The sequence below is a fragment of the Chanodichthys erythropterus genome, chromosome 3 (genome assembly GCF_024489055.1).
Source record: "Chanodichthys erythropterus isolate Z2021 chromosome 3, ASM2448905v1, whole genome shotgun sequence".
Lineage (NCBI taxonomy): Eukaryota > Metazoa > Chordata > Actinopteri > Cypriniformes > Xenocyprididae > Chanodichthys > Chanodichthys erythropterus.
This window is the reverse complement of record NC_090223.1, coordinates 18,509,838-18,527,139: the sequence shown is the minus strand read 5'-3', so window position 1 is coordinate 18,527,139 and position 17,302 is coordinate 18,509,838. Positions and strand designations below refer to the sequence as shown.

At 36.7% G+C, this 17,302-nt stretch overlaps 1 protein-coding gene across 1 annotated transcript; it reads right to left on the bottom strand.

Annotated features, from left to right (window-relative positions):
• Positions 1–1,678: 1,678 nt before the first annotated feature.
• Positions 1,679–16,938, bottom strand: mmd (monocyte to macrophage differentiation-associated). Its single transcript, XM_067381226.1, has 7 exons — positions 16,644–16,938; positions 13,745–13,826; positions 12,166–12,326; positions 9,809–9,883; positions 8,003–8,104; positions 7,389–7,458; positions 1,679–4,577 (listed from the first exon to the last, which is right to left on the bottom strand). The coding sequence occupies exons 1-7, from the start codon at positions 16,667–16,669 to the stop codon at positions 4,374–4,376; spliced, it is 720 nt and encodes a 239-aa protein (XP_067237327.1). The 5' UTR covers positions 16,670–16,938; the 3' UTR covers positions 1,679–4,373.
• Positions 16,939–17,302: the final 364 nt, after the last annotated feature.

Genomic DNA, 17,302 nt, shown 5'->3' with positions numbered 1-17,302 from the left:
AATGATATCAAGCTGACTAGCTGAAGACATTACTGTAGCTTTAGCCTTTAGCCCTTAAATTTATCTGTTCAATAAAATACCTAACTCACCTTGTAAAGTTATAAAAACACCATCTCCGCGTCGCTTTTACAACATTTGAAATCCCTCAGCAATCTTTGAAATGACCTCGTGCTGATTCTCGCTTTATTACAGGTTCTGTCACGTTCTCTTTTGCCAGAAGACTCTCCTCTGTTCGTTTGTTTAAAATGGTTTGTGATTTAGCTGCTCCATGTCAACCTTTCTCGCTCGTTTGTGACAACTGACCTATGCCGTTCCCACGCCATCAAGTAGCCGGAGCAACTTTTCTCTGTTTGTGAACTGAAGAGAGGAGCAGGGGCAAGTGGCGTGCGTACTCAGTTTCCCGCGAAAACCATCCCGACAGGTCTCATAATATTCTTAAGAAAGTGGGTGGTCTTAATTTTCTTTTATCCTTTAATTTTTCGCCCAATTACCCATAAAATTTCATGAGCAAGCACTTTAGCATGGAAACTGTGTTTCATACATAATTTTTCTCCTCACAAAATGAAAATTTGAAATAACGAATTGATTACAATTAAAGGCAAGAGTATATATTTGGATCATGGTTTAAATTACTTGAGTGATCTGTTTGATTCAACACAAAACATTTATTATTTTATGTTTAAGTTCAATTTTCCTATAAAATATAAAGAATTTATTACAGTAGTTAAAGCTATCCCTTCTGGACTTATTAATTTGATGACTAGCCGTCTTATTATATTGTAGATAATAAAGACTGTAATTTTTTTATAAATGGCAAAAATGTATTTGATAAAAAAAAATGCACTAACAAACATATTAGACAAGTCTTTCGTGAAAAGAAAAAAAAAAGTTACGCAAGAGGAAAATTTTACTGGAATCCCCTTCTTAGAGATGTTAATTGGAGAAAGGCATGGCTGTTACCTTACAAATTTTGTATTACAAATAAAGTAAGAGAAATTCATCTTAAGATATTACATAAAATATATCCAACTAATATCTTTTACTCTCTAAGTTTATTGATGTTGAAGAATGCACTTTCTGTAATTGTACTGAGTAGTCTCTATGCCATTTGTTTTTTGATTGTCAGTGTACAGACATTTTGGAAAGACTGCCAAAGTTAGATCAATGATAACTTTAAACCTGAAAGCTATTATTTGTTATGAACATGAAGACAAAAATATTGACAATTTTGTAAATGCCATCATCATTGTAAACGTCACCAAATCTCCTCCTTTATATAAGGTTTTCTGTAACAAACTCATTCTTTTAATGAAGTCTTTTAAACTTGTGAAAAATGTAAAAGGTAATTCTATTGTTACATATTATGAGTCTGTATTTGGCGTTTTGTGAATGTCCTTTTTTTCTCTCCCATTTATCTTTGGAGCTTTGCCATTGGGGCCTGTTTTTTTGTACTGTTAAGTTCTTATTAAAAAAAAAAAAAAATCCGACAGGTCTAAAATATAAACACTTATAATAGGCTTACCATAGTGAATCAGAGGCTAATACAAAAACACGTTTTGGAGGAAGGTTTGGTGTATTGACTTTGGTAATCTTGAACAGTCTTCATCTTGCCATGTGCGAAACTTGGACTTAAGCCACAATATTCCAGATGAAACAAACACATGCACTAGAGTTGTTGTTACTGCTTTCATTTATTAACACTTTAGAAAGTTTTTCAGTATTGGACATGTTTAATCTTTATAGTAACACCAGCACCAAAACACCAGAATGATGTATGATGAGAACATCAGAAGCATTAGAAGATGTTTCATAGTTAGATTTGAAAAGGCCAGTGCAGAATCATGTGCCAAAACAGGATGTAGAAAGATTTTACAAAAGTCTGTCCCAGAGTACAAGAGCTGGTCAAAATGACTCTGTTCATGCAGTCCGAACACATTTCACCAAACACCCGAAATCAAAACAATGCAATGCTGTGCTCTCGTCATGTCAGAATTACAAAAGTCAAAATACTAAAACAAGAACATTAATTCACCTCTATGCTACTTTTATAAATAATAATAATAATAATAATAAAAAATGTAATTACGGATTTGAAAATGGTAGGCTTAACTATGGATATTCCAACATGACGTGAACGCACCTGAAGAATAAGCAAGTGTTTATCGACCACAGTGATAATATTATAAAACAAAGACTGAGCAAAACACTTAAATATGAGAGATAGCTGCGATCCAGACCTCCGGGTTTAGCACTTTTTAAAAACATCTGAGTTTCCACCCAGTGGATCGCAGCGATTCCTGAATCCCAACAGATCAGTGCTTCAACAGAACTGCAAAGTCAACTGAACAGCGACTGTTAAAGAGCGCAGCCGAACGCATTCACAGTGTCACAGCGTCTTCTGCAGAAACGCCTCAGAAACCAACGAGGGTCCTTGGAATGATGATGATGATGCCTACTAAAGGACACGATTTCCCATGATCCTCTGAAACTCACTCTAGTCTCTGAATATAGGTAGTTTAATGTGCATGATGGGATGATGACCATCTGTCGATATCTCAATCTCATATACGGTTAACAGGTGAATCTCACAAAACTTGTCATATTTCACAAAATATATGTATTTTACAATTGTTCAGTTTCATGACAATTAATCATATATATAAAAGAGCCGATTATTCAGTGTGATATCTGCCGATACCGATATTTTGAGCGTTCTGCCTTTTATACCTTCTTTTAAATTAATGATAATTTCATTAGAATTAATAATTATATTTTTAATTACTATATTTTGAAAGAAATGCAAATAAAAACTTTATTCTCTCCATTTCATCAGCTTGTTTCAGAGTCACTGGTATCAATTTGAGTAGAACACATTACTCAAATTAATATTAAAACACACTAACTAAATTCTGAAGATTAAATTAATATTTCTTAACTTTCTGAATGTTATTAATTCATATAATTACTATTAATATTGAACATCAAACTGGTTTCTTAGCATTTTCTTTACACAAAGCACAAATTCAGTGCATTTTCTGCCCTCTTTTGATTGACAGGAGATATCGGCCCTGGTTATTGGCTGTTTTTAAACTATCGGCCGACAACCGAAAGTGCGAAAATTTGCTTTTATCGGCTGATACCGATTATTGGCCGATATATCGGTGTATTTATAATATATATATATATATATATAGTCAAACCAAAAATTAAGACATTTTTCATATTTTTCATATTTTTACTAGTGGGTGCAGGACACTATATTTCATTTATGTAAGTGAGGATAGCAAAATAAAGTAAACTGACATATTATACTCAAATTCTTCATACAGTTGACTACCAGTAAAATTAATAAAAATTTTGAACCAAACACTTGTCATACTACCATTTTTTTAAACTACAGATAATAAACTTTAATAATGAATTAAATGTTCAAGGTGTCAGAATAAGTTTTGGTTTGACTGTACATATAATGAGAAGGAAAATATCTTGACAATGTCACAATGCAAAAAAACGCATTGGTCCTAAAAAATAGTAGGCTCGAGTTTTAAAAACAACGTTTCTTGTGATCGTTTTTTTGATTTTGGGGTGAAATATGACCCGTTTTTGTCAGATTCATCAACAGATACTGGATGTCATTCTATCATCAAGTCATAACCAGCAGGAATCGAAAACGTGTCTTTAAGGAAGTTCAGGCTGTGAAATAGACATCCTACAGCATAGTAGACCTGGTTGTGCTCGGCAACGTTTCTATCCGCCATCATCCCACCATCAGCCTCTCAACGACAATATTTCAGATGTGACGGAATATCAAACACAAGTGGTTCTTCCTGTTAGAAAAGTGCCGCATAGAAAAAAAGCTCCGTGCAGCACTTTCAAATCCTGCTGAAAGAGCAGAAACACGGCAAGAGCGTAAAAAACCACCAGCACTTTGTAGAAAACAACTAGCTGTACGTCTGAAGTAAGTTGAGATGCAAAAATAGATCTGATACAGAAAGTTGCAAGAATAAAGCAAACTAATTCACTACTGATGATATGAAACAACTACAGAGTGTGTGCGCGTGTGTCAGAATGCACAGAAAAATCATTACATATCAGACAGCATCACAATTCATCTGCTTTCAGTGGAATATATTTACATAATACTGACGAACATGGCATTGCCATGTTGTTGCAGCTGTGGCAATACTGCGACACACACACGCACACTTCGCTGATCCAAGTTGGTTAGAAAACCGTAAACATTGCATGGTCGTACTGGTAAACTATGGTGTTTGGAGCATCCGGACGAGACGATCATGGTGTTTTGGTGATAAAGCAGAGAGAGAGAGACGTCAACAGAGGAAGTGATGAGGAAGAGCTCGGGCTGGAGACACTCAAACATCCCTGATGTCCTCCAGAGCGGGGCTGCGGTACAGGTACTTCCAGATGGCGTAGTAGTGGATGGCGGCTGCCAGCGCCACGAACACATGCCAGATGGCGTGAGCGAACGGAATCACGCCGTCAGATTTGAAGAAGACGACGCCCAGGCAGTAGACGAAGCCTCCGAACGCCAGCTCGTACAGCCCGTCTGTGTTACTCTGCTCAAAACAAGAACAAATCACAGTCAGTCATGAAAATCATTCAGTAAAGTTTTGTTTTTACCCATTTTTATTGTGCACCAACCAGAAATCCTAGTCATAGCCCACTTTATTACACCACAGATGGTTCAAAGATCATATTTTGACACATGGTCTTAAGCGCATGGTGCAGGTGCAAATCCACTTTTGCTAGTTTAACGATGGAAAAAAAAAATGGTCGCCGTGCCAGGTGCATGGTCCAAAAGGGTTCTCCTTATTCTCTTAATGAGTCATGGGTGTTTTGGGTGTAACCTGCAATAAACCAATCAGAGTGTCATCCCATTCCCTTTAAAAGCCAAGTGTGCTTGAACCATGGCAGATTCGCAATTTACATGGTGGAATATAGACACCCTCAACACGTTTCGCACCTGCCTATAGGCGCATATTACTAATAACAATTACTTTAAATAACAAAAAAAAAAAAAAAATTGCGCCATTGACTTTAGACCAGGTTTTTGTTTTCAGTTGCCTCAAAATAGCAACACGCTAACAATGCACCTGAACATATGGGCGCGAGTGCATTTGCTATTTAAACAACGTGGGCGCTGGACATGAAAATGATAACCGCGTCGGGCTGAAACTAGCAAAAAACACTTGCGTCGCATTGTGCCGGGTGTATGATAGGGCCCTTCATGTGCATTTGCGGTCTTGTGGACTTACAACACCGTAGGGTAGTGTTGCAGTCAAAACCACCTAATCCAAGACCAAGGCCTTTAAGGCAGGAACACACCAAGCCGACGGTCGGCCGTCGGGCAGTTTTTCTTCTTCGGCCAACTAAGTTTTCTCTGTGTGTTCCGCACCGTCGGCTGAAGTTGGTCCTCGTTGGCTTTTTTTCTGCCGATTCGAAATGTTGAATCGGCGCCGGAGTTCGCTGGTCTGTCTGGCCATCTGATCATTCTGATTGGCTTTTCAGCTACTGCCACCTGCTGGTACGGAAAGGCATTTCATCTCACGCAGGCGCAGAACGGACGTGCTGCTTGGCTCTCGGCTATTTAGCATTGGTTTGGTGTGTCAGGGCAACTTTGGACACAGACGCTGCCGACGTGAGCCAACCCTGCAGTTTGCTTTCGTCGCCACTAGTTCGTCGGCGTCGGCTTGGTGTGTTCCTGCCTTTAGGGTTCCATTTGGGACAGGCCAAATGTGTCCTTTGTTTCCCGGGCCTGAATCCTTCGCAAACTAGCGTATCATAAAAGATTCATTGTGCGTTTCAACTTGAATATCTAATGATGCAAATAAAAAAAATAACTTTAAATTGGTTCAAATGTTGACATATCTTACGAAGATGTGATTTTATATAGATTATATCTTTATAATGAACAGAAATGGACTATGGTGAACATGGTGAGCTCTGTTTTGTTTTCAGAAAGTACAAATGTTACTGGCGCTTGTCAACGGCAGCTTTTAGTCGTGTTCACTAGGCGACAATAACAATCTTGTCCTTCGAAGGATGCAGCTTCTGAATTGGGACGCAGTAAATGTGACTACCGAGGTTGTTGAGGACATTAAACAGGTAAACTCATCTACTCACTAGTCTGCTTTCACAGCCTTGTTGTGTTTATAATCACACTCTTGCAAACATTACAACTCAGACTTTCAGGGAAAATGTTTTTAAATAAAGACTAAAAGAGTTGTTAAATATTAGTCATGGTGATTAGTAATGCAACTGTGGTGTAGTTCATTTATAGCCTACATTTAACTTTTTACTTCTGCTGACTGTTGTTCATTTCCAACTTCTTGGGCTTTGCATGCAGGGAGACTTTAGTGCCTCTCAATTGCATCCCAAGCCACAAGGTGGCGTCAGAGTCTGTGACACAGGACACATGCCAATTTGCATTCACAAACACAGAGATTGTTTCCTAATCGAATATTGTTGTCTCTTTGTTACTCTGTTGTAAGTTGCTGTGGATAAAATCATCTGGTAAATGCATAAATGTAAGCATGCAATGTTTACAACACAGAACCGCTGTACTCAGGTCTTTATTGTACTGTATAATGTACACTGTACACAGGTGCTTTATTTAGACTTTATGTGAAAGAGTGAATCTCACAAAACCTGTCAAACTATGGCTGGATTGTTCTGTAAGTTATTAAGAAGATTAAGTGTGTTTTATGGCTTTTTTGTTACATTGTTTTCATGACAATTAAGCACGTCATGTTCATATTATGTAATGTAAAATAAAATATGTAAAAAAAAAAATATTCTAAATATTAAAGTATATATTAATATCACAGTACTATTGATTGTACTTCTATTCATTTATGCTGATTAAATTATAAAAAAATATTTTTATTTAAAAAATAATATTACAGTAAGTGATACAGTAAAACTTACTGGGATTACATGACATGAAAAACATCTCCTTACATTACATTAATGTACTTATTACACTACAAAAAATTAACTCAAGAAAGGTGAAGGTGATCTTATTTTCTTCAGGGGAAAATAAATATTCAAGACACCAGGAAGGCAGGGAAAATTTCACAGACATCATGATATCAAAAATAAAACATCATGGTGACTAAATGTTTAACACTTCCTTAAATACAGAATTACTTCTGAAGGCTGATGCATTGCAATATATATACATACGGTCACATGATAATAAAAACATGGTGAATGTAGTACGTCTGGATTACATTCATTATACATAGAACATGCTTTAATGCTAGCAAAGTACTTATTCAAAATATGTGCCTACTCAAGAGAGTATGTGATTTTGGATGCAGCCATTATCTTGATGAGCTCAACAGGAAATGAGCTCACACACTCACCATTGATGTCACCACCAGAGCAGGAAAGAAGCCCATGGTCAAGTAAAACGCCAACTCCACTAACTTATACCTGCACAAACGAGCAAAATATCATCAGACACACATAATAAGAACAAATAAGAACATGAACAAACAAACAAACAAAAAAAAAGGATAATAACATTAAACATCGTTCTACTGTTAATTGCTTTAATTGTCTAGTTTGTGCATGTTTAATTATATATTTGATCACATACGCATATCATTATACACATACACCTTAAGAAATTATTTATTTGCAATAAACCTGCATTTTAAAAAAAAGAAGGAAAAAAAAGCATTTAGGCCTAAATTTAAGATTTGAGCATTTAAAAATGCATATAAAATTGCCATCCAATTGGAATGCACAGATAAATAATTTTTTTAAAATACTGTAATTTCCTTGAAGAATCTGCATTTAAAATGCACACTTCAAAATGCTGTAATTGTGGTTAACTTGGTAAAAAACAATCACAACCGAGTTCTACATTCAACAAAATATAATTTAACACTTTGTGCATGTCAATTATTAATCTTGATATGATTTCAGAGTATGCAGGATACAGTATAAGACATTAAGTTGAAGTCAAACATACTTTTCGTGGTAGTTAAACACATAGATGGTTCCGGCGGCCGCCATCAACCAAACAAACCAGCGCATGTGAGCAGCGAGTGGCCCGAGCTCCCGGAGATTGAGCCTGCAGGAACACACACACACACACACACACACACACACACAGCCTCATTAGTGCTGCGCTCATCACAGAGGAATGTGTGTAACCGTCACACACACACACACACACACACACACACACTGTGTCGACATACTGTATGTCAATTTTGAAGTCAATCACACCAACAATTCTGTAGAAAATTGTATGTTTTGTCCAATTATGGCACAGCCCCACCGCCTTTTTTTGTGTGTCCTCAGAGTGCCCCCATACATAAGCGTGTCAAATTTAGTGAAAATATCTCATTTCATTAAGGAGTTATAGACACTTATACATATGAACACATCAAAAATTACCCACACCTCACTTTGACTGCATTTTTCTGCCACAATCAAAATTCTGACATTTGGCCATTAGTATAGAGTCAACGACCCACAGTTTTGTCTCAATCGGTTTCCAAGATATTTGTGAATGATGTTTAAACACTAAATCACAACATTGTACTAAACATAAGGCGAAACCTAGCATGTTTGGTATCGTTGGACTCGGCAAGGATTCAGGAATCCAAGGAGACCACTCCTGTTCAATTAATCAACCACATTTAAAGTTATAAGCATTTAAATCATTTTTCACCACTAGGTGGCGCTGGTCCGAAACTTCTCAGACTACTTCAGGCCGATGATCCATAACGAATTTCGTCATGATATGTTTACATTCGTAAAGTACAGCATTCTACTACAAAATTCAAAATGACGATATGGGAAAATGACTTTTGGACAAACCGTTCCGAAGTTATAAGCATGCTTAAATCATGGTAACATCTTTAGTTTGTTAAAAGTATTATCAGTGATTTTAAAACTATAAAATGGAAACAAGTTCCAACTCTAAAATATAATTTAATAAGCCATGTTCAACGCTGTTGTAAAATATAAACACACAATGGCCATTTTTACTTTTGTGTTCTTTCACTGAGTGACCGTCGTTAATTAAAGATGCTCTGTAACAGGAGTCAAAGCTCACTTCACTTCTGTGCTTGTGTCTGAATTATTCACACTTGAAGAGGAAAGTGAACAAATGCTGCTTCCGCTTCAGTCACACGACTCTCATGACAGACTGCTGTCTCAAAAATGTTGTGCTACCAGATTTCTGACGATACAGAACACAATCGAAATGAGACAAAAATAAATAAATTATGCATGTAAATGCATTTTTGCACTATGACTTCACTTCCACAAGTACAAGATGCTAGACTGGAAAATACTGTGTCAGAAATGAGGAAATGCATCGTTTGTGGATCAAAAGTCACAGCAAAGACATTTATAATGTCAAATAAACGCTGTTCTTTTGAACTTTCTGTTCATCAAAGAATCCTTAAGAAAAATGCATCACTATTTTATTTTTCACAAACATATGAACTGTTTTCAACACCGATAATAATCAGAAATGTTTCTTGAGCATCAAATCATCATATCAGAATGATTTCTGAAGGATCATGTGACACTGAAGACTGGAGTAATGATGCTGAAAATTCAGCTTTGATCACAGGAATAAATTACATTTTGCTATATATTCACATAGAAAACACTTAATATTTCACAATATTACTGATTTTACTGTATTTTTTATCAAATAAATAAAAAACATGGTAAATTATATATAAACCCGGTCATTTTTTAATGTAGCTCAGTGATTTAAATATAATATCAATAAATATGTATAAAGAAACCGTACCATGGTGTATAAGAGGCAGCGATAAAGAAGTATATGACGACTCTATCACACATGTGGAAGCAGTGCTCCATGGACCTGAAAGATAAAACACACGGGAACTATATAAGTATACATATACAAACTATATAAATTTACGGTGCACTCATATTACTATGAATGGAAGAAAGTGCAACACACAATATGGCAGAATAAGCCTTCTAAATAAAAGAGCCAATCAGCAGTTGGTAAAGCTGCTTTAGTAAAGTGTCTTGAGATGACTGCACATGCGCATTGGCTGATTCAGCCTGAAAAATGCTGTTTGTCACGATTTGAGCATTTAGAAACAAAATTCATTAGACAGCTGTTGTCAGATTTCACTGGTGATTTCAAATATGAAATTTAATCATAAGCTTTGGAGAATTTGATGTTTCCCCATTCAAAGAAATAGTTGCTGCACTTGCATGACTGGAATAGCTGCCTGAAGCCCAAAGTATACTTCATTTTTTTACGCATACGCGAGCATATGAGCACAGTCGAACACACGGCCTTGCAAAGTATACTTCTTTTGACTCGTACACGTACACAGGCGTTCGGTGAATGAGCAGTTGAGCCATGTCTTGCCACAAGTTACAACCCATGGAAATATTGCAAAAAAAAAAAAAAAAAAAATGGCCGCCAAGTGAATGTTTTAAAGGGACTTCAAAGATGGCCGCCAAGTGAATGTTTTAAAGGGACTTCAAAGATGGCCGCAGAGTGAATGTTTTAAAGGGACTTCAAAGATGGCCGCCGAGCGAATATCTTGAAGCAGGGGTGTCCAATCCTGCTCCTGGAGGGCCACTGTCCTGCAGAGTTTAGCTCCAACCCCAATTAAACACACCTGAACCAGATAATCAAGGTTTTTAGGCATACAGGAAACTTCCAGGCAGATGTGTTGTGGTAAGCTGGAGCTAAACGGTGTAGGACAGTGGCCCTCTGGAAGTTGCGTCCCAAATGATGCACTATACACTATGCACTTGTGCACCATGCACTCATCCTTGTAGTGCGTGAATTGTGTGAACGCACTACTCCCCACTATTTATACTTAAAAACGTCATAGAATGGTGCATAAGGTGCATCCCAATTTGCGTACTTAGGACTGAGTTTAGACACCCCTGACTAAAAGGGACTTCAAAGATGGCCGACTTTCACCATGTGCACTAAAATTTCATATTTTGATGCATATTAAAAGTTGATCAATGGAGCATCTAGAGAACTGCTCTCGTTTTGGTGGTTTTGAATGAACATGCATAAAGTTTAAAGTATAGAAGAATACAAACTTTAAAAGTTAAATGGTTTTCAAGGTCCTGAGAACGGAGTTGCACAACCGTTTAATGCAGTTTTCAGAAGTTGTATACTGGGCCTAAAATTAACACTCGCCATATGCCAAATGAGAGTAAAACTCGGCATTGGCAAGTATATAAAACTGTGTCAATCACCAGATGGCCGGTAACTCAGACCCAGAAAGCCGCTTCTCAGACAGCGCACAAATACTATACTAACCTCTCTTTCACATCTTCTTGCACTTGAGCGGCCAAACTAACAAAATTACGTCAAAAAATAGCGAGTATCCTAGTAAACATAGTCGGTTAGGTCTTAAGTGAATGTAAACAGCCAAAAAAAGTAAATGCACATGTAAGGTATCAGTTTATTAGATATGTGCATTTGCTCTTAAAGTGACAGCAGCCTAATATTTCTGCTGTTGAATATTTTTAACACTAATCAAACAACAAAGGACAAAGAAAGTCACTCACTGCTCTTGACTCAATAACTTTTGTAACTTTAATAAGGAATGAATAATAAGGATGTTTAATTTATACAATGAAGACTATGCAGTGTTATTTTACGTTTGCTTAATTAAATTTCTGCATCTAAAAACTACTGTCAGATCTACCTGAAAAAACCTGAACCATTTATTTCATTTGTATCTTTGTTATATTGCACTTATTTGTGCTTTTGCTTGTAATTTGATTATTTGTTCTTTTTTTTATTTGTTTTACTGACTGTTTACTTGTCTTTAATAATGTTTTAAATTTATATTAGTTTGGCTAGTAGCTTTAGCTGTGGTATCGATATTGGAATTGAGAATTTTCACTGGTATGTAAAATGTGTGTTATTACTGGCTGTGTTTGCAAAAACAGTTTAATGGCTGGTAAAAAATATTTATGTAAATTTAGCCATTGGCAGGTGTGGCAAAAAGTTAGTTTTAGGTCCTGCTTGTACACCATTAATACATTTAAGGCATTCGATCTTGCATTTAAATGCGGTCATCACTCCCAAAACTCTGCAGAGAGTCTGTGGCGAGAGTCACCTTGATGTGAATCGTATGACGGCAAACATACCTCATGTGGCTCTTTTTCCAGGAAATGATGTGAAAGACAGTGGAGACAAGGAACAGTGCGATCAGACCCATGCCGTAGACCCAGGCTGTGATCCGCTCCCAGCGGTCATCTGACAGCCGGTGTAACAGGGCCATTCCCACAAACGCCGGCACAATCAGGAACTACAGAGGTAGACAGAGAATTAAAGACAGGTGATAATTTGGGGACAAAATACACATTTAACTCTTTCCCTGCCAGCGTTTATTAAAAAAAAAAGTTTCCAGCCAGCATCAGCATCATTGATCATTTTCACAAAACTTGTAAGAATATATGAGCATGCAATATATCAAAAGAAAGAACGGAGCCTCTGCTTTTAATTAATATTCTAGCATCACGCATTGATTTTTTTAATTAAACATTTTCATTAAAAAAAAAGAACATTTTGAACAAAAAGCTGTGAAAATCACATTTTTTAAATAATCACAGATTCATAACAGTCATAGTCACAGTCATAAACCTCTTCCAGTTTTGATTTGCATCCTGTTGAATGTTTGATGAGCGTGTTATTTTACATGTGCATGAGTAATGCTTATATCGCTTGTTTCTGCATCTTCTTCACCTGTGTTTTGATCAGGAGTCTCTTTCAGAAGATGCGTAATAGCGCCCCTTATGTATAATGGGGGGCACATTAATAAAAGCCTTCTGAAGCGAAGCGATGCATTTTTTTGCAAAATATTCATATTTAAAACTTTTAAATCACTATAATAACAAGCTTCCAACAGTTTTTTGCGGCGTAAGAGTAACCTCTGACCTGATGCATGACAAATGCAGAAGCGCAGAGGAGAGAGAGCAAATCAAACGGGTTACTCTTGTGGCACAAGTCGCTTCACTACCATTTATAAAAAGCTTGGAAGAGCCATGATGTTTTTAAATACATCTCCAATTGTGTTGGTCTGAAAGAAGATAGTAATATGGCTTGAGGGTGAGTAAATCATTTTTGGGTGAACTATCCCTTTGAGATAGAGCTTATAGTTATAGTGAAGGTTAGAGTTAGTGGTTGGGGCAGGATACATGATCGTCTTCACAAAGATCCCACTTGAAGGCAAGCAAAAAAAGCGTAACGCCTGCTAATGCTGCGGTATTCAGGGAAGGAAACCAGAGACTGTTTTTAATGGATGTCAATGGAGGAGAGGCTTCACTACGCTGAATAAACCACTTTTGTGAGGCAATAGTTTATCAATGAATGAATCGACAGCCTATCTACAACATTCTTGTTGGAGTTTACTCTGAAAAAAAAAAAAAACTAAAAAATGCTTTTTTTTATGATTCAGTTTTGGTTATCAAAGCACACATAACCCAAGTTAGCAGTTATGCTTTCTCCAGTGGTAGATCCACTGATCTCCCAATAATGAGACTACCCCATCTCAAAAATTCGGTCAGTGGCAGGAAAGCGTGTCATAAATGATGGAATATTCCGTCAATTGTGTGGAAAGAGTTAACATGACAACATTTGGGAGTGTCACATCACATCTTCATGACTCCAAACGAGTGCTTAGGTGGATCGATTTAGTTCAGTTAGTCAAAGAATGATATTCATTACCGCGTGGGTGTAGCAGTTGGCCGCGTGTTCGTAGCATGTGGGCTGGTAACGGCAGTTTGCAGCCGCCCGGGTGTTCATAAACCTGAAACACAACACACGGTGCATTCATGCTTAACAATGGAGCGGAAAACACAATGATTACTTCTGATGTTCATTTGGACCAGTGTTATTATCGTGAAGTATTTAAAGGATTAGTTCACTTTAAAATGAAAATTAGCCCAAGCTTTACTCACCCTCAAGCCATTCTAGGTGTATACGACTTTCTTCTTTCTGATGAACACAATCTGAGTTATATTAATAAATATCCTGACACATTAGAGCTTTATAATGGCAGTGAACAGGACCAACTAGTTTGAAGCTCAAGAAAATGCATCCATCCATCATAAACATACTCCACACGGCCTTCTGAAGCAAAGCGATGCGTTTGTGTACAAAAATATACATATTTAACAAGTTATGAAGTAAAATATCTAGCTTCTGTTACTCAGACTGCCTTCCATATTCAATTTATGAAAAAAAAGTGTTTGGCGGAAGCTAGTTATTTTACTATATAACTTGTTAAATGGGGATATTTTTCTAACACAAGCGCATCGCTTCACTTCAGAAGGCCTTTATTAACCCCTCGGAGACGTGTGGCGTACGTTTATGATGGATGGATGGATTTTCTTGATCTTCAAACTCGTTGGTCCCGTTCACTGCCATTATAAAGATCGGATACATCAGGATATTTATTAATATAACTCAGATTGTGTACGTCTTAAAAGAAGATACACATATACACCAAGGATGACTTGAGGGTGTGTAAATCATGGGGTTAATTTCATTTTAAAGTGAACTAATCCTTTAAAAAACATTTACATTAATTAAAATAATAAATGTTAACTGTAAATATTTCAGTTAGTTGCCAAGGCAATAGTTAAGGCAAAAGTACTAAAATTACTAAAAATAAAACTAAAAAAAAAAAATAAATAATAATAAAAAAAAATAGATATTAAAAAAATAAAAATCAAAAACACAACAAAATTACTAAATTTTAAATGAATATGGAAAATACACCGCCCTCCAAAAGTTTGGAAACGCCCCTGGCATAGTGTGGTATTGCACGATATCAGCATAAATCCTTATTTTTTGGTGCAAATACATTACAGTAACTTGACATTATCATTGAAGACCAGCAATAATAATTTTCATTTTGATTACATAATAATGGCAATATATACGCGTCAAAGTCAGACATGCCCCTTTGCCAGCTGTGATGCTGGTTACTGGTTTAAATTTGGCCCAGGTTTGTAAAAGATCTTTGGGTCAGCACACCTTAATATCTTCAACAATTGATTGCAAATTAAGTTTAGAGTACAATGAACCAATCAGAACCCAGTTTAGGTCAGAAAGCTGCTAATGGTGGATATTTTGATTAATCGAAAAAAAAAAAGAAAAAAAAATTCTGTGTATAAACTTTTTATGTAATAAAATATGTTTTCGTAGATTGTGTTGTCCCTTATCAGTGCAAAATTATCACAAATTAAAAAGGATTAATGCCAATATTGTCCAAAACCCCACTTTTCTAGGGCGTTTCCAAACTTTTGGAGGGCAGTGTATGTATAATAATTCAAGAAACACTATGATAATGATACTAAAATAGCACCATTATAACATTTTTCTAGATAGACACAAATGGAGGAAGGACGGGAATTATTATGTAGTGACCAAGAATGTTAAACTATGTGTCCAAAAAAATAATTTCTTTAGATAAATGACAAACATAAATGCTTTCAAATGTTTCATATTGCAACAATTGTACATAATAATTCAAATCAAAGTAAACTTAAATAATTAAATGCTAAAAACACTTTAGTATCAGTCTAAAAAATAAAGAAATAATGCACAGACACCACCCTGTGACTCAATCAGAGCCATTTCTGCCAGATCTTTCTCTATAGTCGATGGGTACACAGTGTGACTTGTACAGATGTTTTATGTTTGTCAGGTGTGTGTGTGTTTGTATGGTAAACTCCTCAACGGACGCAGCAATGATGTCAAACATGGTGGCGTCTGATGCAGTGGTGCGTGCTCATTAAAAACACACACACACATCCGTATCCATACTGCATTCCCCTCAGTCTCCCTCTCCATCCCTACATACACCCATGCATCTGAATCCTCCTGACACTGCTGATGTTTGGAGAGGAGATATCAGACCATGAACTGAGATTAACCCACCACCAGAACTCAAGAATGAGTCTAGGAGTCAGTATAGATAGAGGCAATAAATAGACATATCCATGCAAAATCTGATCTCTGATCAAAGCATAGTCAATAAACTTGATCTGATCTTTGCATCAAGTATTATAGTCTAATCTCTCTGATTAGACACTATAGAGTGAAAAACAATTGATCTGCAATGCATGATCTGGTCTCTAAACATAAAGTAAATAACTGGCTTGAGATACACTGAAATAAAGCATGATCAGACCACAGCATGATCTGACCTCTGCATTAAGAATAGAGTCTGATCTCTGGAGTGAATGGTGTCAATGTAAGCACATACTATCAATGCATGATCTGAATAAATGAATAAAAGCATCATGTCTGATCTCAGTACAGCAAAGAAGGGATACAGATGCATGATCTGACCTCTGCATTAAGAATAGAGTAAATAAATAAAGTCTGATCTCTGGACTGAATGGTGTAGAGTCAATATGAGCACATACTATCAATGCATGATCTGAATAAATGAATAAAAGCATCATATCTGATCTCAGCACAGAATCGATACAGATGCAGGATCTGATCTCTTCTGAACAAACAGACACAATTAATGACAAACAAACAAATATCAGACAGATCACATCGCGTTGTAATAGTAACAGCACATTAGTTAGTTAGTTAGCTGGCTCACCTCTGGAAACTATTCACCCTCTTCATCTCGCGAATACACAAACAAAAACAGTAAATGAATCAGATGATGAAAATGAATCAGATGTCCGAGGCCTGCGGCAAAATCCCCATTCACACTAAAAATCAATCCCAGACCGAAACAAAACGCGGTCGTGCCACCATAACGGCTCAAATACACCCTAAATCATCCACAAGAGACCGTTTTGTCACATCGTTCCGTCTTGTGTCGAATCCCTCTCTCTTTCTCTGCCTTTTCCCCTCTTTCTGTGACTATCGAAAGCCGGAGACGGAGTAGTACTTTTTTTTTTTTCGGCTGACGTGATTGACGGGTCTGTCAGCCAATAGGAGCGTGTTTGGAGTGAGGCGGTTGATGCGTTCGACCAATCATCGGCGGGAATGATATCGCTTTGTTTGACGCAACAATGGAGGGCGGGACGTATGCTGGCGAGAGTTGCCATACCTGTTTGAATAATCATGTGCTGTATTCAAAAGTGACATTGAATTGAACAAATGAATGTCATTCAACTGTACGGTAATTAAGTGTAGCTGTAATTTTAACTGAATGCGCTGAGTGAGCTGCAAAACAGCTTTAATTTTCTTGTTTCTGTGGCAAATGACGTTTTTTGGACATGCCCCTTCTTTAAAATAGCTCGGAGAACC

Coding starts and splice junctions, on each gene's coding strand:
- mmd (XM_067381226.1), bottom strand. CDS start 16,669: ATGAAGAGGGTGAATAGTTTCCAGAG. Junction 7,459..8,002: donor GTGTTTAACTACCACGAAAA/GTATGTTTGACT, acceptor TCGTTTGTGCAG/GTATAAGTTAGTGGAGTTGG. Junction 4,578..7,388: donor CTCTGGTGGTGACATCAATG/GTGAGTGTGTGA, acceptor TGTTTTGAGCAG/AGTAACACAGACGGGCTGTA.